This window comes from Pristiophorus japonicus, chromosome 4 (assembly GCF_044704955.1).
Source record: "Pristiophorus japonicus isolate sPriJap1 chromosome 4, sPriJap1.hap1, whole genome shotgun sequence".
NCBI lineage: Eukaryota > Metazoa > Chordata > Chondrichthyes > Pristiophoridae > Pristiophorus > Pristiophorus japonicus.
The window spans coordinates 141958902-141982574 of record NC_091980.1 but is presented as its reverse complement, the minus strand read 5'-3'; the positions used below and the strand labels follow the sequence as shown (position 1 = coordinate 141982574).

Genomic DNA, 23673 nt, shown 5'->3' with positions numbered 1-23673 from the left:
TTCAGTTCAACTTTTAACATGATCGGTGGATATTTCGTGGTGAAGGTGTGTACCCCATACACTTCTGCCTCCTCAGTTTGAGTCTCTAGTTCAGTTTGATCCACCATAGATCGGTCTTCCTCTGCAACGTGGTGGTTTGCAGCTCGTCTGCACATTCGCTGGAGGTGTCCCATTGTTCCACAGCTTTTGCACGCGTAGTGTTTGAAGCGGCATTGATGGGCTCAATGATCACCTCCGCAGTACCAAAGTGTTAACTGCCGCGCATTAACGCTCGATGGCGGACTCTGAGTCATCTGAGGTCGTACACATTCTGCCATATGCATTCCTGCCTGAAAACGACATTACTTTGTGTATAGAACTTGCCGAAACATCTTTATGCTGCGAAATTTGTTTGGTGTTATCGCTGGTGGACATAAATGCCTGGGCTATCGTTATTGCTTTGCTTCAGGTTCGGTGTTTCAACAGTCAATAGTTTGCACAGGATAACCTCATGGCCAATGCCAAGCACAAAAATGTCTCTTAGCATTTGCTCCAGGAATCCATCAAATTCGCAATGTCCTGCAAGACGCCTTAGTTCAGCGACGTAGCTCGCCACTTCCTGGCCTTCAGACCGCTGACATGTATAAAATCAATACCTTGCCATCAGAACGCTCTCCTTCGGATTTAGGACCAGCGTACACAGTTCTTCATACGATTTGGTTGTTGGTTTCACCGGAGCAAGAAGGTTTTTCACGAGGCCATAGGTTGTTGCCCTTCGTTTGGCAGCGTTCTCATCCCCTTCCAGCTTATTGGCCACGAAGTATTGGTCAAGTTGCTCCACGAAGGCCTCCCATTCGTCCCCTTCTGAGAATTTCTCCAGAATACCAACAGTTCTCTGCATTTTCACGTGATGGTTCATTATCTCGTCGCCAGTTGTTATGTCCAGAATAAAGTAATGTGATTGAGTACTGTAGACTTGAGTAAGAGTCTTTATTCTAACTCGAGTGTTGGTACAGTATGGGAGGTCTGCTTATATAGAAATCCCAAGGGATGCTGGGATCCCTTAGGACTCCAACAGATACGGCTTCTGGTGGCGGTAGAATGCTGGTTATATAGGGTTGCATACAATCTTAACCTCAACAGGCAGTGCAGTCCTGATGGTGCTGGAAGGCTGCAGATTTCCCTTAATTAGCTGACATATCTCACTGATGACCTCCTTTTGAAATCGCAGCCTTCTAACGGACGTGTTATCAGACAAGTCCAGGTATGATCGCTTATCCTTGTAAATGCGTTGGCTGCAATGTCTCCTCCTCCTTAGCAGTCTGCTAGCTCTTTGATTGGGCACATAATGCTCTTCAATAAACCTTCTCCCATCTCTATTCTGCAACATGTGAGTAGTCATCAATACTGGTTGAGAAATTAGAGGCCCCATCACTATAAATCATCATAAATGCCTTCTGTCTTCTTAAATTGTAATGCAATGTAATTAGATGATTGGCAAGATTCAAAAACGCCCTTAAAATCACTCACAAATTACTTCTCCTCCCAATCAAGCAGCCTTTTATTAAAGATCCTCCAAATTACAAAATGGAGTCCATACTGCCGAGTTAAGGTCAGGTGAGTGCAGCTTTTCTTGAGCGTCTTTTTGGGTGAGCGATCATTTGGGCGAAATGCCGAAAGTAGGGCTTTGCGATAATCTGGGCGCTAGTTTCCATTATAAACAGCATTCTGGGCCTTGCACGAGGATGACATCATTTTTTAAAAAATAGGCCAGGCGATGCAGCTCATTCCTGTATGCCGAAAATTGCACCGGCGATAAATAGGCAATAATTGGGTGCTAGTTTCCATTTTTCATCAAATATGGGCAATGCGCTGTGCCGAAAGCCTAGCCCGATGTAGATTATAACACAACCCTTGAAAAATTGGCACTGAACGTATTATAATGTAGGCAAACCAGTGTAAAAAATATAGAGCCATTAACTGGTGTTGAGGACCATGGCAGAAGATTATCAACTCCAGCATCACACAAGTTGGCGAGTGTGAGGTATCCATTAGACCCACGTCATAAAGTCCCTGAAATATTGACTGACCTGCTGTGCATTTCCAACTTTATCAATCTTTACATCAATACTTCAATAGCTATGACTTAGAAACTGCAGTAATCGAATTTTATTTTACCCTAAACCAAAATATTTTCCGATACTTTAAGTAGCTTATAAACTATTCTTTAGGATATCTCCCGATGACTTACGGACTGAAGGCACTGCCTGGTGTGATATGGACCCATACAACCCAGTCTTAGTCTGTGCCAGGGAAGCAATACTGTGGCACAAGCCTCAAGTACAGTCAGTATTTCTGTGCTATTCTCCAGCATGTTACATCTTTTTACCCGATTATACTCAGTTTTGGTCTCATGCTAAGCTTTTCATAACAGATGCCACATTTTTAACAGCACGGTTTTATATTCTTAGCATTGTAGAAGCCAGTTATCAGTCACCAAAACGTTTGCTCATAACAAATCTCTCTCTTTTTGACTCCACCCCCCATCTCGATTTTAATTATTTCATTTCGGGAAGCCCTCCCCCTCACTCACCTTTTTCTTATATAAGTTAAATTGCAGTTTACGTAAGCAAACCTTTGACCTGAAACCAGGGTTTTTAATCCTCTACAGTTTGGAGATTAGTGTGATCCAGGTCCACTAATTAACCTTGATCACAAAAAAAAACTTGCATTTAATAAAAACAAGCTTCACAGCCTCAGGACATCCTAAAGCACTTCACAACCAATGAAGTGTAGCTACTGTTGTTATGAAGAAAATGCAGCAGTCAATTTGCGCTCAGGAAGGTCCTACAAACAGCAATGAGATACACGACTAGAGCATCTGTTTCAGGTATAGGTGAGAGATAAATATTGGCCATGACACTGGGAGAACTCCACTGCTCTTCTTCGAATCGTGCCGTGGGATCTTTACATCTACCTAAGAGGGCAGGTTGGGCCTTGATTTAACATCTCATCTCACCTTCGACAGTGCAGCACTCCCTCAGAACTGCACTGGACTCTCAAGTCTCTGGAGTGGAACTTGAACCCACAACCTTCTGACTCAGAGGTGAGAGTGCTACCACTGAGCCACGGCTGACACATTCCAATTGAAGAATACGTACGATTCCACCTACATTACTTGAAATTCAGACAACTCTCTAAAGAAATTTTGACAGATCGGAGAAGCCAGTTCTCAGCGCATGCGCATCCCGCCCCGAGAACCAGCTTTTGTGAGGCCTCGCCGGGTGAGTGTGCACCTTGTACACACCCGGTGAGGCCGCAATGGTCGGCTCCCCCACCACCCTAGTCTGTGTACTTTAAGACCTGACAACAATTGGTCTGATGTTTGCTGCATCCATTAACACTTTACTTAGACTGCATCCCTGTCGAAGGGAAATTCGTAATAATTTGTGGACAACAAAACCAAAGTAAGAAATTCTGATTTGTGTCAAAGCTAATAGGGTCAATGATTGCCTGGACTTTCCTCTCTTGCCTTTGCTTTCTGGCCACTGTCTTAGGTTGAACCTAACCATTCTATTTGACCCTGAGCTGAAATGCCAACCACATATCCGCTCCATCACCAAGACTGCCTATTTCCACCTCCATAACATCTCACATTTCTACACCTGCCTTGGTCTATCAGCTGCCAAAATCCTCATCCATGCTTTTTTAACCTTCAGACTCAACATTTTCCAACTCTCTCCGAGCCGGTCTCCCTTCCTCCACCCTCCATAAACTTCAGCTCATCCAAAACTCTGCTGCCTGTATTCTAACCCGCACCAAGTCCTGCTCGCACGTCACCCGTGCTTGGTGACCTACATTGGCTCCCGATCCACTAACACTACGATTTTTAAATTCTAACCCTTGTGTTCAAATCCCTCCAGCTCCTTGCCTCTCCTTATTCCTGTAATCTGCTCCAGCCCTACAACCACTCTATGTTCCTCCAACTTTGGTCTCTTGTGCATCCCGTACTCCCTTCACCCCACCATTGGCGGCCGTGCCTTCATCAGTCTAGGCTCTAAGCTCTGGAATTCCTTCTCTAAACCTCTCCGTCTCCCCACCAATCTCTCCTCCTTTAAGACCCGCCTTAAAATCTACAACTTTGACCAAGCCTTTGGTCATCTGTCCTAATATCGCCTTTTTTGGTTCGGTGACTTAGGATGTTTTCCTACATTAAAGGCGCTGTACAAATTCAAGTTGTTGTAGATGCTGACCCTCCAAAGCTGCAAATACACACTCTACGTGCATTCCCTTCACCACGATGTTGAATTGATGCCTGATTTCAGTGGATCCTCCTCTCATTCGTTCCGAGAAAAAACGTGGCTCTCCATGCCTCCCTCAGTTTGAACTTTGTCCTATACTCTTCTGCCGTTTATTCTGCTAAATATTATTTCCTGATTCACATCTTTTCTTTCACACTTTTCATCCGTGGTGATTTTCTGCACTGTCGGCCTTGGCCTCCAACCTAGATTTCTCAAATATAAACCATCTGTAAAAGTCCTGCTCTGAGATCAGTTAACAATACAACACATTTAATCACAGTATGTTTGAATAGATGAATAGGGGAGATTTACTATGAGGCCAAGCAAATCAACATACATGCTGACAAACTGGGAACAAACGTGACACAGAAACAACATTAACTTGCTCCTCATATTACATTCTCTCTGCTGAGTCCAAAACCAAACAGGAGGCAAGATAAAGGCTACGAATGGGGGTAGGATGACGGCTTAAGAACTGATGTTTTTTCCAATGTTGAAAAGTTATCAGCAGCTTTAATATATACCTCCACCTCAGAAGACAGTGAGTTATGTGGAAAAACTGACTACTATTTTAAAACCAGGACTTTTAGAAGTTTCTGTACCTCCCACTCCCAAGGTGTGGCAACTCTCAACAAAAAACGGTGTTGTCACAAAGATTATTCGAGCAATGGCACCAGTATGTTTTAGGGGGATAGGAAATTACATCCAAGCCAATGCACTTTACTGATTGTCGTTTGTTGCAGTTACTTTATTACCAGGTACAATAATGTAACAAACATAGCAAACATAGATGCATTAATATAGCAAACATAGATGCTTTGATCATGAAGGCACGGATAGGATGGTCAAATCCTGTGATGAGAATGTCTGATGAACGAGTCTCGAAGATGTTTTAGGGCCCACTGGAAACTGGGAATCGATTTTGCGGTGGTCAACAAATGGGATATGAACACTGCATAAAAGTGGCACCAGTACAAAACAGGCGTCCATAAGTGGAAACAACTTGCTAAAGATAAGAAAGCATGGTGAAAATCTATCCATGAAGCCCAATGCATTGTTGATACTGAATGTAAACACCATCTGTGAAAGTCTGGCCTGAAAAATCAAGATCCCAACCTAGTGTATCCCGGATCCACTGTTCAATCCGCTGACACATATTCCGAGCAAAAGTAGTTCTCATCAGCCATCAAAGAACTCACTGTAAAAACTGATAATATGCTGGCTGTCTTTTTTGATATTGACGGACGAACGATGACTTCACTCTCCACACACAATCCAAGTATCAACGCGTTGATTCTGTACCTACATTGCTGCCTGTTTTTCAGTTAAAGTGGGCATAAAATGAAAATTTTACACCCACTGCAACACGTCACTGAAATCCAAGTGACAACAGCTGAAATATGTTTGGATGCGGGGGTAATCAGAGGCTTGAAGATATCAATGCCCATTTTCACATATTGCAAAAGATACTTGCAAAAATGCACGTGCTGAGCTTATATTACTTTCCATTATCCTGTACAACCACAACATCATTCATTTCCAAAATGATGCTTCTACATGATAGACTTACAACATTTGCTACGAACTCCATCAGAACCATAGAAATGGTCGGCATTGAAGTAAACTCCTTGAAATCTCAGAACCTCATCCTGTTCTCTGACTCATGCTGGGGTTATATGGGCCCAGCGGTACCAGCAACTCTCCATTACCACAACCAAGTGGACCATTTAAGTGAGTCTCGGTAGTGAGTGCCGGCACCTTATTCGACTATGGCAACAATTATAGCAGTCTTATTTTGTGTTCCCTAGATCTCCACACACACACACACACACACACGCACGCAGGCAAGCAGCAAGGGTGACTGGCAAAATGATAAGGAGCATGAACTCTGTCTGATTTTTCCCTTCCTTCTGCATTCACACAAACTGGAGAATTGCTCAACTGCCACACTGGCTGAAAGCAGCTTTAAAGTAACCGTTGTGTTCTGCAAGGCACAGCTGGGGAGGGGGATTACAAAACTAGACTGTCAACCAAAGAAAGGAACCAAATAAAACAAGTAAAAATTAAACTCGTCCCTCTCAATGATAAAAACAATAACTATGGGGAACTAATTAATAAAGAGAGGGGAGAGTGAGAATTATAGTAACTGAGCAGTATTGATTTATCAAGCTGAAATAAGGAGAGGATCGTGTTACATTAACTGAGGGGCAGAAAGTTATAAAGGGGAGTGCGTGGTGGGGGGGCTTTAGATGGAGATGGGGGGGGCGGCTTTTAGCTGGAGGTAGGGTGGGGGCGCATTTAGCTGGGGGTAGGATGGGGGGGTTAACTGGGGGTGGGAGGGGTTTAGCTGGGGATAGGGTGGGGGGGGGGTTTAGCTGGGGATAGGGTGGGGGGGGTGTTTAGCTGGGGGTAGGGTGGGGGGGGTTAGCTGGGGGTAGGTGGGGGGGGGGGCGCGTTTAGCTGGGGATGGGGAGGCGTTGAGCTGGGGATGGGGTGGGGGGGGCGTTTAGCTGGGGATGGGGTGGGCGGGGCGTTTAGCTGGGGATGGGGTGGGGGGGGGGCGTTTAGCTGGGGATGGGGTGGGGGGGGGGCGTTTAGCTGGGGATGGGGTGGGGGGGGGGCGTTTTGCTAGGGGTAGGGTAGGGGGGGCGTTTTGCTGGGGGGAGCGTTTAGCTGGGGGTAGGGTGGGGGGGGGGGGAGGGGTTTAGCTGGGGTTGGGTGGGGGGGGAGGCATTTAGCTGGGGGTAGGGTGGGGGGCGTTTAGCTGGGGGTATGGGGGGGGTGTTTAGCTGGGGGTAGGGTGGGGGGGGCGTTTAGCTGGGGGTAGGGTGGGGGGGGGCGTTTAGCTGGGGGTAGGGTGGGGGGGGAGGCGTTTAGCTGGGGGTAGGTTGGGGGGGGAGGCGTTTAGCTGGGGGTAGGGTCGGGGGGGGGGTTTAGCTGGGGGTAGGGTCGAGGGGGCGTTTAGCTGGGGGTAGGGTCGAGGGGGGCGTTTAGCTGCGGGTAGGGTGGGGGAGGCGTTTAGCTGGGGGTAGGGTGGTGTGGGGGATTTAGCTGGGGGGGATTTAGCTGGGGGGTAGGGTGGGGGGATTTAGCTGGGGGTAGGGCGGTGGGGTGGGGATTTAGCTCGGGGTAGGGTGGGGGGGCTTTAGCTGGGGGTAGGGTGCGGGGGCTTTAGCTGCGGGTAGGGTGGAGGGGCTTTAGCTGCGGTATGGTGGGGAGGGGGCTTTAGCTGCGGGTAGGGTGGGCTTTAGCTGCGGGTAGGGTGGGGGGGGCTTAGCTGCGGGTAGGGTGGGGGGGGGAATAGCTGGGGGTAGGGTGGGGGGGGGCTTTAGCTGGAGGTAGGGTGGGGGGGATTTAGCTGGTGGTAAAGTGTAGCGGGGTTTAGCTGGAGGAAGTGTGGATTGGCGCGTTTAGCTGAGGCTGGGGGGTCGTTTAGCTGTAGGTGGGGTGGGGATGAGGGGGTCTTTAGCTGGGGTTAGGGTGGGGTGGTCTTTAGCTGGGGGTAGGGTGGGGGGGCTGGATGGGCGTGGGGGGGTCTTTAGCTGGGGTTGGGGGGGCATTTAGCAGGGCTTAGGGTTGTGGGGGATTCGATGGGGTTGGGCGGGGAGGATTAGATGGGGATGGGGGGGTTTAGCTGGGTTGGGTGGGAGGGAGCCGATGTTTATCACCGAGCGCCATGGAGTTTGAGAGCCTGAGGGCCGGGCCTCGGTTGCCCTGGAAACGACGGCGGCGCCGCATTTAAACTAAAACCACAAACCCAGGCCTGGCCTCCAACCGGGGCAGAGGGCGGCCCCGAGGCCCCGACCCGGAGCCCGGAGCCCGGGCACAGGCCGGGAGGAGAGCGGGGCCGGGGGTCGGGCTCCCTTCGGCAGTGAGTGATGGAAAGTGGGGGGGGGGATAATGGGATGAAAGGAGCTTCCCTCCCACCGGGACCGTGCCCACTGCAACTGCAGCCCCAGCCCCCGGGGAGACCCCCCGCCCCCAACAGCCCAGCCACTGACCTGCGAGTGAGCCGCCATGTTCCGCCTGTCACTCCGGGGGGCGGGGCCTGGGGCAGCGGGGGCGGGGCCTGGAACAGGCGGGTGCGGAGCCTGAAACAGGCGGGGACGTGGCCTGGAGCAGGCGGGGGCGGGGCCTGAGGAAGCCGATGCCCCGCCCCCCGGGCTGTGTATAATTAAACTACTTGAACAAAAGTCTTGAGCAGGGTTTGTTTATGTTTTTCTTTTTTGACCAAAAATATTTGCAAATGTGATGGTCCTTGAGCAAAGAAGTTGCCTATAGTTTTATTTATCACATCTGGAAAGTGGGATTTCTGTTTTTTAATATATACATTTCTGAATCTATTTCACAAAGCAGTCGCGCGAAAGATTTTGTGCTGCAAATTTGGAATAATCACTTTTTTAAAAATAAAGTATATTGCAATATATTGAAGAAAAGATAATTTAATGATTTCTGTACAATTACCAATTCCTGGGAAGGAAGATAACTTTTTGAAAAAAAACTAATGCACATTATCACGAAGTTTCGTTGAGAGAAGCAGGGTTTCTAATGAAAAAAATTATTATTTTACTTGAAATTCTAGTAATTATAATACTCAGAAAGATACCACTGATAATTTTTACAATGACTTGATGAAAGCACAGCGCTGTGTGGTGCAGTACAGCAAGCATCAACGAACAGGAAAGCACAGCGCTGGCCTCTGAACACCAAAGCAAGCAGGGCAGTGAGCCTTTTCAAAGGGAGAGAGGTACAACAGGCAGCTGAAAACTATCCGTTTTACACTAAAGTCAAAATGACTACCAATGCTTTATACTTTATGCTGTTCATTTACCTGTATCATAAGACTGGTTTAAAGACTGAGTCTTAGGTCTGATAGAGTGCATATACAATTATCTTTTTGAAGTGGGGGTGTGATCCAGCACCTGGGGTAACAAATTAAAGATTTTCTGTTGCAGTCCCTGGGTCTTGCTATTATTTACCTCAATATTGTCAAGAAAAAGGTGTACTCCAGGTCGGAAGGGACACAAAGTTCTCAACAAAAGTGATGATGCTGCACTGGGAAAAATATCTAATGTCATAATCCAAAAATATGACAGCCCACCCATTGTTAATAGAGTCAATAGATTTCATTTTATCAAACTACAATTGGTAAAGATGTACGGATTTAAAGTTTGATTTAAGTAATATAAAGCACATGTAATGTATCCACACAAAGCTATGCACATTCATTACCCCATGCTAGCAAAGTTCCACTGGCTTCCTGTATGTACCTCGAGAGATAAAAGAGAAGATTCTGGCTTAAACGTAGAACCACTCCATGGCCGGGCAACCATTTAAGCATTGCTATCTCTCTAGCCGATTGGCCCTGCACACTGGTAGCCGTCTCATTCCCTGCACCACCATCGGTGGCCGTTCCTTCGGCTACTACATCCCTATCCCTTGTTTTGCTACCTTGCGGACTGCCATAAAAGCCTCCTAAAAACCCATCTTGTTGTTGTGCAATTGCTTGTCCACTCCCCCACCTCCACCGCCAGCCTGCCCAGTTCACACTCTGCTTTTTCTCTCCTGATAGGTGCTTTCTGTCAAGCTATTTGATGATGTTCTCTCTGTTAAGAGAGCTATAGAGTTACATCAAAAGTACTGCCCAGACAATGTAAGTCTGTTAGAGCAGTGAGAGAGCCCAGATACCTGTACCTGTGTTAAAGCAGTGAGAGAGCCCAGACAGTGCACCTGTTTTAGGGCAGTGTGAGAGCCCAGACAGTGTACCTGTGTTAGAGCAGTGAGAGAGCCCAGATACCTGTACTTGTGTTAGAGCAGTGAGAGACACCAGATACCTGTACGTGTTAGAGCAGCGAGAGAGCCCAGATACCTGTACCTGTGTTAGGGCAGTGTGAGAGCCCAGACAGTGTACCTGTGTTAGAGCAGTGAGAGAGCCCAGATACCTGTACCTGTGTTAGAGCAGTGAGAGAGCCCAGATACCTTTACCTGTGTTAGAGCAGTGAAAGATCCCAGACAGTGTACCTGTGTTAGAGCAGTGAGAGAGACCAGATACCTGTACCTGTGTTACAGCAGTGAGAGAGCCCAGATACCTGTACCTGTGTTAGAGCAGTGAGAGAGCCCAGATACCTGTACCTGTGTTAGAGCAGTGAGAGAGTCCATATACCTGCACTGTGTTCGAGCAGTGAGAGAGCCCAGACAGTGTACGTGTGTGAGAGCAGTGAGAGTGCCCAAATACCTGTACCTGTGTTGGAGCAGTGAGAGAGCCCAGACAGTGTACCTGTGTGAGAGCAGTGAGAGAGCCCAGACACCTGTATCTGTGTTAGAGCAGTGTGAGCCCAGATACCTGTACCTGTGTTGGAGTAGTGAGAGACCTCAGATAAGTGTACCTGTGTTGTGCAGTGAGAGAGCCCAGACACCTGTTCCTGTGTTAGAGCAGTGAGAGAGCCCAGATACCTGTACCTGTGTTGGAGCAGTGAGAGAACCCAGATAGCTGTACCTGTGTTAGGACAGTGAGAGAGCCCAGACAGTGTACCTGTGTTAGAGAAGTCAGAGAGCCCAGATACCTGTATCTGTGTTACAGCTGTGAAAGATGCCAGATACCTTTAACTGTGTTGGAGCAGTGACAGAGTCCAGATACCTGTACCTGTGTTAGAGCAGAGAGAGAGACCAGATACGTGTACCTGTGTTAGAGCAGAAAGAGAGCCCAGACAGTGTGCAAGTGTTTGAGCAGTGAGAGAGACCAGATACCTTTACCTGTTTAGAGCAGTGAGAGAGCCCAGATACCTGGACCTGTGTTAGAGCAGAGAGAGAACCCAGATACCTGTACCTGTGTTAAAGCAGTGAGAGAGCCCAGACAGTGTACCTGTGTTAGAGCAGTGACAGAGCCCAGATACCTGTACCTGTGTTGGAGCAGTGAGAGAGCCCAGACAGTGTACGTGTGTTAGAGCAGTGAGACAGCCCAGATACCTGTACATGTGTTAGAGCAGAAAGAGAGCCCATATAACTGCATCTGTGTTCGAGCAGTGAGAGAGCCCAGACAGTGTACCTATGTTAGAGCAATGAGTGAGCACAGATACCTGTACCTGTGTTAGAGCAGTGAGAGAGCCCAGACAGTGTACCTGTGTTGGAGCAGTGAGATAGCCCAGATACCTGTACTTGTGTTACAGCAGTGAAAGAGCCCAGATACCTGCACCTGTGTTAGTGCAGTTAGTGAATCCAGATAACTGTACCTGTGTTAGATCAGTGAGAGAGCCCAGACAGTGTACCTGTCTTTGGGCAGTGAGAGAGCCCAGCTACCTGTACCTGTGTTAGAGCAGTGAGAAAGCCCAGATACCTGAATTTCTGTTAGTGCAGTGAGAGTGCCCAGACAGTGTATCCGTGTTCGAGCATTGAGAAGGCCCAGATACCTGAATTCCTGTTAGAGCAGTGAGAGTGCCCAGACAGTGTATCCGTGTTCGAGCAGTGAGAAGGCCCAGATACCTGTACCTGTGTTAGTGCAGTGAGAGAGCCCAGATACCTGTACCTGTGTTAGGGCAGTGAGAGAGCCCAGATACCTGTACCCGTGTTTGAGCAGTGAGAGAGCCCAGATACCTGTACCTGAGTTAGTGCAGTGAGAGAACCCAGATACCTGTACCTGTGTTCGAGCAGTGAGAGGGCCCAGATACCTGCACCTGTGTTAGTGCAGTGAGAGAGACCAGACAGTGTACCAGTGTTAGAGCAGTGAGAGAGCCCAGACAGTGTACCTGTGTTCGGGCAGTGAGAGAGCCCAGAGCCCAGATACCTGTACCTGTGTTAATACAGTGAGAGAGCCCAGACACCTGTACCTGTGTGAGAGCAGTGTGACCCCAGGTACCCGTACCTGTGTTAGAGCAATAAGAGAGCCCAGATACCTGTACCTGTGTTAGGGCAGTGAGAGAGCCCAGATACCTGTACCTGTGTTCGAGCAGTCAGAAAGCCCAGATACCTGTACCTGTGTTAGAGCAGAGAAAGAGAGCCCAGATACGTGTAGCTGTGTTAAAGCAGTGAATTGCAGGTGAACATACTGTCCGAGCAAATCGTGTACGGGGTAGGGAATTCCTCGGGGTGGGTCTCCACGTAAATTTCGGCGGACAGTTCAGCATGCTGGGCGCTAATGGTGCTGGGGAGCTTGATTGCAAGGGCAATACCTGCCCTTGGGTCGTAGACTCCGCAACCAGTGAGTCGTTCGCCAGCAGATACCGTGCTGGACCCGTCCACGTAAATGTCCCGGCCTGTAGGGTGTAACCCCGCCTGAATGCCAATGTTCACCTCCCATACCCCTTCAATGGAGCACCTGTGGGCTTTCCCTGGATAGATTAGGTTGGCTGCGAGCCTTGGCTCGCGGGGGCCTTCTAATCTGAGGTCCATCTGGGAGAGGAGCAGTGTCCAGTGAGCAATGCGGGCACTGCTCACCGTCCCGTCCTTCATCCTCCCATCTAGGAGCATCTGAGTAGGTGTGTGGTGGGTTAGGAGTGTTAGAGGAGACCCTCCCGTGAAGATCAAGGATCTTTTCACTGCCCAATGTGTGGCTAGGAGGTGTCTCTCACAGTTGGAGTCCCCCTTCTCCACATCTGTGAGGATCCTGGAGGAGTAAACCACCGGCCTCAACTGGCCGTGCCGCTCTTGAAGCAGCACTGAGCTCAAACTGTCCCCGCTGGCTGCCACCTCCAGGAAAAACTCCTTTCCTACATCTATCACTCCTAAGGCTGGCGCGGTCTGCAAGTCCTTCTTGAGCTGATTAAATGCTGCATCGCAAACCTCATCCCAGTCCCACTTGACACCCTTGTGTAGGAGCCTGAGCAGAGGGGCTGCGGTGGCTACATAATCCTCAATGAAGTCTCTGCAGTACCCGGTGAGCCCTAGAAAGGATCTTACCCCTGTCACTGTATTGGGAGTTGGTAACTCCTGTACTGCCTCCCTTCTAGCCTTGTCTATGGCCCTTCCCTCAGCGCGCACAGTCAGCCCCAGGAATTTGACTTCCTTCTGGATGATCTGTGCCTTCTTGGGGTTTACTTTAAACCCTTCTTCTTTTAGCAGCTCCAGCAGCTCAGCCAGCAGTGGGCCATGCTCCTCCCCCTGATCGCTGAACAGGAGCAGGTCATCCACATACTGCACCAACTGCTGGGGTCTGCTAAAGCCCTTTAAATAGTTCGCCATACATTGGTGAAAAATGCTGGGACTATTGTGGAAGCCTTGGGGAAGACAGTTCCACGTGTATTGTTGGCCCTTAAAGGTAAAGGCGAACTTGTACTGGTCCTCCCGTTTTAAAGGAATGGACCAGAACCCATTTGAAATATCCAGCACCATGAAAGTGGTCGCAGATGCTGGAATACTCCCTATGAGATCCGCTACGGCTGCTACAGTGGGTGCACAGGCAGGGATATTCTTATTTAGTACTCGATAGTCCACGGTGGCTCTCCATGAGTTGTCCGGTTTCTTAACCGGCCACAGTGGAGAGTTCACATGGGTTGCTATCAGTCTTAACACCCCTTGCTCTACCATTGATCCCAGCGCCGTTGTCAGGTCTGCCTCTGCCTCCCTGGGGAAGTTATACTGCTTTTGTGGTCGGGTCATGGGGTCCCCTACTATACTAACTTCCACCCCCGTTACCCTATCACAGTCATGTTTGTGGGTGGCAAATGCTGTAAGGTGTGCCCGTACATATGCCTGGTACTCCACTGGGGTGTTACTGACCAGTAATTCCAAGTCATAACCCTCCTTTGGCTTCACGGTACACAATGTTCCCTTGGCCCCTTTTTCTGGGATCACTGCCACCTCACCTTCCCTGTCAGTCACTATGGCTCCCCATAGACAGTGGTTCCTGAGATCCACTAGGATCTGGTGGCTAATGATAAAATCAGCCCCCAGGATCCCTTTTTCCTTCTGCTCCCATTTCATCAGGACACACTTCCATTTGGTTTTGAGTGTCCCTAACTGAATGGTGAGCGGGATGGAGAATGAACCAGTTTGCTCATTGCCTGTGAACCCCACTAGACTGTACGGGACCCCGTTCGATAGAGGTGAGGTAGCTGGGTTATCTGCATATACAAGGGTGCTGGAAGCACCAGTATCTAGCAGGTAGGTCCCTTTCACTTTCTCCACCTCCATCGTAACGCACGGTCTCTTCCAGGCATCGTACTCTAGGGAACACAGGTACACAGGCTGCGCTGGCTCTAGTCATGCATCTGGGTGGGTTGGAGCAGAGGGTTTTACCGTACCGGCTACTGGACGGGCTGCGATAGCTACTGCTCCCTGTCCGTTTATGAGTGTCTGTAGGGTGGCTACGAGTGTCTCATATGAGTCGGTTGTTCCTGCCCCGGCCTTACGGGTTGGGGCTGAAGTGGCCTTTCCCTTAGTCTCTTTCCATGGGTTCTTACAGTCCTTCCTCCAGTGCCCATTTTTCCCACACCCAAAACACTCATCCCCTTTGTGGGGAGGGTTCCCACCTTCCTGATGCCACTCTCTCTTACCTTGGCTGGGTTTAATCTCATGGACCCTCTCTTTAGAGGAGGGCTCCTCTGTCCCTCTACCGTTCCGGTAAGCCAGGGTCAACTGTCTGACCACTGTCTCTTCGGTGGTTCTGGGATCTCTTGGATCGAACCAGACCTCGGCTTTTGCCTTTACTCCAGGTAAGCTGTTTGTCACCAGGCTGCGGAGCCAGTGAGCCAGCTCGTTAGGGATCAGGTGGGCCCGGTCAAGAACCCCACTACAGGCCCTTTCGTAGACCGGCCACAACCTGTTGGCGAAAGCCTGTGGAATCTCCCCATAGAGCTGCACTGTTTTCTCCACTCGGGAGAAAGGACTCCCGTCGTTCATACCCATGGCCTCTAGGACCTCCTCTTTAACCGTAGCGTACGTGTTTCGCCCCTTTCTGCTGTCTGCAGAGAGGGAATGGCACAGCTTGGTGTCTAGTGAGAAGAGCAACAGCTTAGTCTGCTCTGAATCATCGCACCTGTTAATATCCCCTGCGTGTTCCACTTCCAGGAAGTGTGTCGAGGGATCCCCCTGTTGGGTGAGCTTACTTAGGTGGCCTATCATAGCCCTCAGTTTTTGGGTGTCGTGGGGGACTACGAAGTTGCTTTCTAGGGGTCCTGCAGCCCCATTGGCATCAGGCGGGCCAAACTTCTGCTGCCGGACCGGGTGCATTGGCCCTGGTTCTGGCCCTTCTTGTATTGGCTCGCCCTCTTCCCCCTGCTGCCAAGCCGAGTTAAAACTCGGGGCTGCCGGTGTTGGTAGTTTGCAATCCTTGCCTGCCCTGCACTCTGGCTGACACCCCTGCTGCCCTGGGCCATTCCTGGGAGCTGCAGGCAGTGACTGAGGGGTTTCTCCTTGCCCAACCAGGTGTTCCTGGGCTAAACCCGGGTTTATCAGGCACACCATGCATTTAGCCCGGGATAGAGCAAGGTTCAAGCTTTGGATCTGCTGCTGGCAGGGGCCGTGGTCTCCTGCCTCAAATTCCCTGGTACTGGCTACCTTATAGGCTACCTGAATGTCTCTCACCCTCTCCCCGTACTCTTTAGCTTGCTTGGCGAGGCAAGAATTCTCTTCCCGCAATGCCCGTTCGCTATTCTTGGCTTCAATAATCTGACACTGTAAAAGGTCCAATTGGGTTTTGTACCTTTCTTTAGTGAGCTCTCTACTTTCCTTTAACTGTCCCACCTCTGTCCACAGCCTTTCCCCGACTGTGGCCCTTGCGCTGGACCTCTCTTCTGCCTGTCTCAATACTTCCTTTAATTTCTCATTCTCCTCATCTAGAAGCCGGATCTGTTGCTGAAGGCAAATTAGCCAAATGGCCTTCTCTATCGACTTTTTATGGTCCTTGCTCTCGGTCCATTGAGCTGCAGCATCTTCTGGACACTCAGCAGACAATAGATCGAGTACCCACTCCTTAGCCACATTTACCCTCTTAAACACATACGAGGAAATCCCCTCTTCCATTTTGCTTCGTTTCCTGAAACCAGTCTCTCTCTTATCACGTCCCTTGTACCAGTGTCCCATCTGGGTCGCCATGTGTAAGGGGTGGTTTGCAGAGGGTCAGCTTTCCCTTCTGACCTTATATGAACGGTTCCGAATCGCTCCCACACCCTTGGTTCTAGACACTGGAATTATGAAGAGACTGTGACAGACTTGGACAGACAATCGGTTTCAAGGTAGGAAGCAGGTATGGCTTTATTGTGTTTAAAAAGAAGTAAAAGGCACACCTTTAATAACACACAGACCAATACACACTGAAGGGTACAACACATTGAATAAAATGTCAAATTACAGCCTGTGGGGAAAAGAATACAGCTTAAACTCTAAATGGGGTAAAGAGGAGAATGCAGATACATTTACACAAGTTATCCCAGCCTCCCCCCTTCCAATTCCCCTAACTAACTAAGTTATTGCTCTGAGGGCTCAGGGGCTATAGAAACATAGAAACATAGAAAATAGGTGCAGGAGCAGGCCATTCAGCCCTTCTAGCCTGCACCGCCATTCAATGAGTTCATGGCTGAACATGAAACTTCAGTACCCCCTTCCTGCTTTCTCGCCATAACCCTTGATCCCCCGAGTAGTAAGGACTTCATCTAACTCCCTTTTGAATATATTAAGTGAATTGGCCTCAACTACTTTCTGTGGTAGAGAATTCTACAGGTTCACCACTCTCTGGGTGAAGAAGTTTCTCCTCATCTCGGTCCTAAATGGCTTACCCCTTATCCTCAGACTGTGACCCCTGGTTCTGGACTTCCCCAACATTGGGAACATTCTTCCTGCATCTAACCTGTCTAAACCCGTCAGAATTTTAAACGTTTCTATGAGGTCCCCTCTCATTCTTCTGAACTCCAGTGAATACAAGCCCAGTTGATCCAGTCTTTCTTGATAGGTCAGTCCCGCCATCCCAGGAATCAGTCTGGTGAAATATTCGCTGCACTCCCTCAATAGCAAGAATGTCCTTCCTCAAGTTAGGAGACCAAAACTGTACACAATACTCCAGGTGTGGCCTCACCAAGGCCCTGTACAACTGTAGCAACACCTCCCTGCCCCTGTATTCAAATCCCCTCGCTATGAAGGCCAACATGCCATTTGCTTTCTTAACCGCCTGCTGTACCTGCATGCTAACCTTCAATGACTGGTGTACCATGACACCCAGGTCTCGTTGCACCTTCCCTTTTCCTAATCTGTCACCATTCAGATAATAGTCTGTCTCTCTGTTTTTACCACCAAAGTGGATAACCTCACATTTATCCACATTATACTTCATCTGCCATGCATTTGCCCACTCACCTAACCTATCCAAGTCACTCTGCAGCCTAATAGCATCCTCCTCGCAGCTTACACTGCCACCCAACTTAGTGTCATCCGCAAATTTGGAGATACTGCATTTAATCCCCTCGTCTAAATCATTAATGTACAATGTAAACAGCTGGGGCCCCAGCACAGAACCTTGCGGCACCCCACTAGTCACTGCCTGCCATTCTGAAAAGTACCCGTTTACTCCTACTCTTTGCTTCCTGTCTGACAACCAGTTCTCAATCCACGTCAGCACACTACCCCCAATCCCATGTGCTTTAACTTTGCACATTAATCTCTTTTGTGGGACCTTGTCGAAAGCCTTCTGAAAGTCCAAATATACCACATCAACTGGTTCTCCTTTGTCCACTTTACTGGAAACATCCTCAAAAAATTCCAGAAGATTTGTCAAACATGATTTCCCTTTCACAAATCCATGCTGACTTGGACCTATCATGTCACCATTTTCCAGATGCATGGCTATGAAATCCTTAATAATTGATTCCATCATTTTACCCACTACTGAGGTCAGGCTGACCGGTCTATAATTCCCTGTTTTCTCTCTCCCTCCTTTTTTAAAAAGTGGGGTTACATTGGCTACCCTCCACTCCATAGGAACTGATCCAGAGTCTTTCGGCCTTCAATCCCATCAATTTCCCCAACACAATTTCCCGACGAATAAAGATTTCCTTCAGTTCCCCCTCCTTACGAGACCCTCTGACCCCTTTTATATCCGGAAGGTTGTTTGTATCCTCCTTAGTGAATACCGAACCAAAGTACTTGTTCAATTGGTCTGCCATTTCTTTGTTCCCCGTTATGACTTCCCCTGATTCTGACTGCAGGGGACCTATGTTTGTCTTTACTAACCTTTTTCTCTTTACATACCTATAGAAACTTTTGCAATCCACCTTAATGTTCCCTGCAAGCTTCTTCTCGTACTCCATTTTCCCTGCCCTAATCAAACCCTTTGTCCTCCTCTGCTGAGTTCTAAATTTCTCCCAGTCCCCGGGTTCGCTGCTATTTCTGGCCAATTTGTATGCCACTTCCTTGGCTTTAATACTATCCCTGATTTCCCTAGATAGCCACGGTTGAGCCACCTTCCCTTTTTTATTTTTACGCCAGACAGGAATGTACAATTGTTGTAATTCATCCATGCGGTCTCTAAATGTCTGCCATTGCCCATCCACAGTCAACCCCCTAAGTATCATTCGCCAATCTATCCTTGCCAATTCATGCCTCATACCTTCAAAGTTACCCTTCTTTAAGTTCTGGACCATGGTCTCTGAATTTACTGTTTCATTCTCCATCCTAATGCAGAATTCCACCATATTATGGTCACTCTTCCCCAAGGGGCCTCACACAATGAGATTGCTAATTAATCCTCTCTCATTACACAACACCCAGTCTAAGATGGCCTCCCCCCTAGTTGGTTCCTCAACATATTGGTCTAGAAAACCATCCCTTATGCACTCCAGGAAATCCTCCTCCACCGTATTGCTTCCAGTTTGGCTAGCCCAATCTATGTGCATATTAAAGTCACCCATTATAACTGCTACACCTTTATTGCATGCACCCTATATTTCCTGTTTGATGCCCTCCCCAACATCCCTATTATTGTTTGGAGGTCTGTACATAACTCCTACTAATGTTTTTTGCCCTTTGGTGTTCTGCAGCTCTACCCATATAGATTCCACATCATCCAAGCTAATGTCTTTCCTAACTATTGCATTAATCTCCTCTTTAACCAACAATGCTACCCCACCTCCTTTTCATTTTATTCTATCCTTCCTGAATGTTGAATACCCCTGAATGTTGAGTTCCCAGCCCTGATCATCCTGGAGCCACGTCTCCGTAATCCCAATCACATCATATTTATTAACATCTATTTGCACAATTAATTCATCCACCTTATTGCGGATACTCCTTGCATTAAGACACAAATGCTCACCAACCCCTTTAGACAGTTGCCAGTGAATCATGGTTTCGGGTTCGCTGTACTCGGCCTTCTAGGCGAGCCGTACCCCGGATGGAGGAGAGGACTTCGGACTGCGTAGTCTTCGGTTGGGGTGTGTCCGTTGATGCGCTAAGTTGTGTTTCGGATGTATGGGATAAGTACCCACTTTCTTTGGTTAGGAATAGTTTCAGTTCGTCCCTTTTGGTAATTTCTCACCCGTTAGGTCGTTCAGAAGTAGATTGTAGAGTGGAAATTAATGTCGATTCTTCGGTTTTTGCTGAGTTAGTTTTGGTTGGTCGTTTCGCTGGTTGTGGTAGCCCGGGTTTGTCAATTTGGTTGCTGACAACCTTCCATTTCGTGGGCCTCGTGCTCAGTCGGTCCTTGACGATTTCTTGTCGGTTCCTTCACGACTCCATTTCTTCACTCCGGCTACTTGTGTCTGTCTGTGTTCCTTTCGAGTCTGTGTTCTGCTAGTCTGTGCTCTGCTAGTCTGCTGTATTCTGCTCGTTTTTCTGCTTCTCTCCTGTGTACTGCTAGTTTCTGTGTTCTGCTAGTCTTTCCTTGTAAAACTGGGTGCTAGATATATCCCCCAAAAAAGGCTCCGTTATTTCCCATCAGATCACTTGGGCTCTGTTTAAACTGTCTGTCCATTGATTTTCAAATGTCTTCTTTGTCAGCAGTAACTCGATTAGCGTGTGAGAATGTGCTATCACTGGTTTTGCATTGTTTTAGGATTGTCCAGTTTCTTGACCATGATTTCCATTGTGCTTGATTGGGTAATTCGATTATCTCTTAGGGGGTGAATAGTTCCCCCAGACAGTCAGGGATCTTTAATACACGAATTTGGCCCCACCTCCTGTATTTGGTAACTCTTTTTCGCAGCCAAAATGTTGTAGAATCTTAAAATTGATATGCTCCTTCCCATAGATGTTTAGGGAATCTCAAGCTTCTGTAATTAAGGTCCATTTTGAATTCCCTTTCCTATGAGTCCAAACACTGGGGGGGGGGTCTCCATGAATGCATCCCCTTTCATCCCCCGCAGGCTTCGTCTGCCCCTTTAAACTCATTTTAAAATCCCAGAAAGGGATTCTTCTCCTCTGTCGCGGAAAGGTACCTGGAATCTTTGCGAGATATTGGAAAATTCTACAAGTGAGAGAACCCAGATAACTGTACCTGTCTTCGAGCAATGAGAGGGCCCAGATACTTGCAGCTGTGTTAGTGCAGTGAGAGAGCCCATATACCTGTCCCTGTGTTAGTGCAGTGAGAGAGACCAGACAGTGGACCTGTGTTAGAGAGTGAGAGAGTCCAGAAAGTGTACCTGTGTTAGGGCAGTGAGAAAACCCTGATACCTGTACCTGAGTTAGAGCAGTGGGAGATCCCAGACTGTGTACCTGTGTTAGAGCAGTGAGAGAGCCCAGATACCTGCCCCTGTGTTAGAGCACTGAGAGAATCCAGATACCTGTACCGGTGTTGGAGCAGCAATACAGCCCAGGCACCTATATCTGTGTTAGAGCAGTGAGAGAGCCCAGATACCTGAACCTGTGTTCGAGCCATGAGAGAGCCCAGATACCTGTACCTGTGTTTGTGCAGTTACCGAGCCCAGATAGCTGTACCAGGTTCGAGCTGTGAGAGGTCCCAGATATCTGTACCTATGTTAGTGCATTGAGGAGCCCAGATAGCTGTACCTGTGTTAGGGCAGTGAGAGAGCCCTGATACCTGTACCTGTGTTAGGGCAGTGAGAGAGCCCAGATACCTGTACTTGTGTTGGTGCAGTGAGAGAGCCCAGATACCTGTACCTGTATTCGAGGAGTGAGAGGGCCCAGCTACCTGAACCTGTGTTAGTGCATTGAGTGAACCCAGACATCTATACCTGTGTTCAAGCAGTGAGAGAGACCAGATACCTGTACCTGTGTTTGAGCAGGGAAAGAGCCCAGACAGTGTACCTGTGTTCGGGCAGTGAGAAAACCCTGATACCTGTACCTGAGTTAGAGCAGTGAGAGAGCCCCGATACCTGGACCTGTGTTAGGGCAGTGAGAGAGCCCAGATACCTGTACTTGTGTTGGTGCAGAGAGAGAGCCCAGATACCTGTACCTGTATTCGAGGAGTGAGAGGGCCCAGCTACCTGAACCTGTGTTAGTGCAGTGAGTGAACCCAGATATCTATACCTGTGTTCGAGCAGTGAGAGAGACCAGATACCTGTACCTGTGTTTGAGCAGGGAGAGAGCCCGGACAGTGTACCTGTGTTCGGGCAGTGAGAGAACCCTGATACCTGTACCTGAGTTAGAGCAGTGAGAGAACCCAAATCCCGGTTCCTGTGTTAGAGCAGTGAGAGAGCCCAGATATCTGTACCTGTGTTAATGCAGTGAGAGAGCCCAGACAGTGTACCTGTGTTAGATCAGTGGAGAGAGCCCAGTTACCTGTACCTGTGTTTGAGCAGTGGAGAGAGCCCAGATACCTGTACCTGTGTTAGAGCAGTGAGAGAGCTCAGACAGTGTACCTGTATTCGGGCAGTGAGAGTACCCAGATACCTGTACCTGTGTGAGAGCAGAGAGAGAGCCCAGATACCTGTACCTGTGTGAGTGCAGTGAGAGAGCCCAGACTGTGTACCTGAGTTAGAGCAGTGAGAGAGCCCAGATACCTGTCCCTGTGTTAGAGCACTGAGAGAATCCAGATACCTGTACCTGTGTTGGAGCAGTAATAGAGCCCAGGCACCTTTATGTTAGAGCAGTGAGAGAGCCCAGATACCTGAACCTATGTTCGAGCCGTGAGAGAGCCCAGATACCTGTACCTGTGTTGTGCAGTGACCGAGCCCTGATAGCTGTACCTGTGTTCGAGCTGTGAGAGGTCCCAGATAGCTGGACCTATGTTCGTGCATTGAGAGAGCCCCAAACCTGTACCTGTGTTAGGGCAGTGAGAGAGCCCAGATACCTGTACTTGTGTTGGTGCAGTGAGAGAGCACAGATACCTGTACCTGTGTTCGAGGAGTGAGAGGACCCAGCTACCTGTACCTGTGTTAGTGCAGTGAGTGAACCCAGATATCGATACCTGTGTTCGAGCAGTGAGAGAGACCAGATACCTGTACCTGTGTTTGAGCAGGGAGAGCGCGCAGACAGTGTACCTGTGTTCGGGCAGTGAGAGAACCCTGATACCTGTACCTGAGTTAGAGCAGTGAGAGATCCCAAATACCGGTTCCTGTGTTAGAGCAGTGAGAGAGCCCAGATACCTGTACCTGTGTTAATGCAGTGAGAGAGCCAAGACAGTGTACCTGTGTTGGAGCAGTGAGAGAGCCCAGATACCTGTACCTGTGTTTGAGCAGTGGAGAGAGCCCAGATACCTGTACCTGTGTTAGAGCAGTGAGAGAGCTCAGACAGTGTACCTGTATTCGGGCAGTGAGAGTACCCAGATACCTGTACCTGTGTGAGAGCAGAGAGAGAGCCCAGATACCTGTACCTGTGTGAGTGCAGTGAGAGAGCCCAGACTGTGTACCTGAGTTAGAGCAGTGAGAGAGCCCAGATATCTGTCCCTGTGTTAGAGCACTGAGAGAATCCAGATACCTGTACCTGTGTTGGAGCAGTAATAGAGCCCAGGCACCTTTATGTTAGAGCAGTGAGAGAGCCCAGATACCTGAACCTATGTTCGAGCCGTGAGAGAGCCCAGATACCTGTACCTGTGTTGTGCAGTGACCGAGCCCTGATAGCTGTACCTGTGTTCGAGCTGTGAGAGGTCCCAGATAGCTGGATCTATGTTCGTGCATTGAGAGAGCCCCAAACCTGTACCTGTGTTAGGGCAGTGAGAGAGCCCAGATACCTGTACTTGTGTTGGTGCAGTGAGAGAGCACAGATACCTGTACCTGTGTTCGAGGAGTGAGAGGACCCAGCTACCTGTACCTGTGTTAGTGCAGTGAGTGAACCCAGATATCGATACCTGTGTTCGAGCAGTGAGAGAGACCAGATACCTGTACCTGTGTTTGAGCAGGGAGAGCGCGCAGACAGTGTACCTGTGTTCGGGCAGTGAGAGAACCCTGATACCTGTACCTGAGTTAGAGCAGTGAGAGATCCCAAATACCGGTTCCTGTGTTAGAGCAGTGAGAGAGCCCAGATACCTGTACCTGTGTTAATGCAGTGAGAGAGCCAAGACAGTGTACCTGTGTTG

General features: G+C 48.8%; 1 protein-coding gene across 1 annotated transcript in view; it reads right to left on the bottom strand.

Annotated features, from left to right (window-relative positions):
* The window catches only part of LOC139263090 (ran-binding protein 17-like), a 918854-nt gene extending 910536 nt beyond the window's left edge, over nt 1–8318 (bottom strand). Inside the window, exon 1 of the mRNA XM_070878629.1 lies at nt 8282–8318. Coding sequence (XP_070734730.1) covers nt 8282–8299 — 18 coding nt within the window. The 5' untranslated portion in view covers nt 8300–8318. The remainder of the gene's footprint in view (nt 1–8281) is intronic.
* Between the last annotated feature and the right edge of the window lie 15355 nt (nt 8319–23673).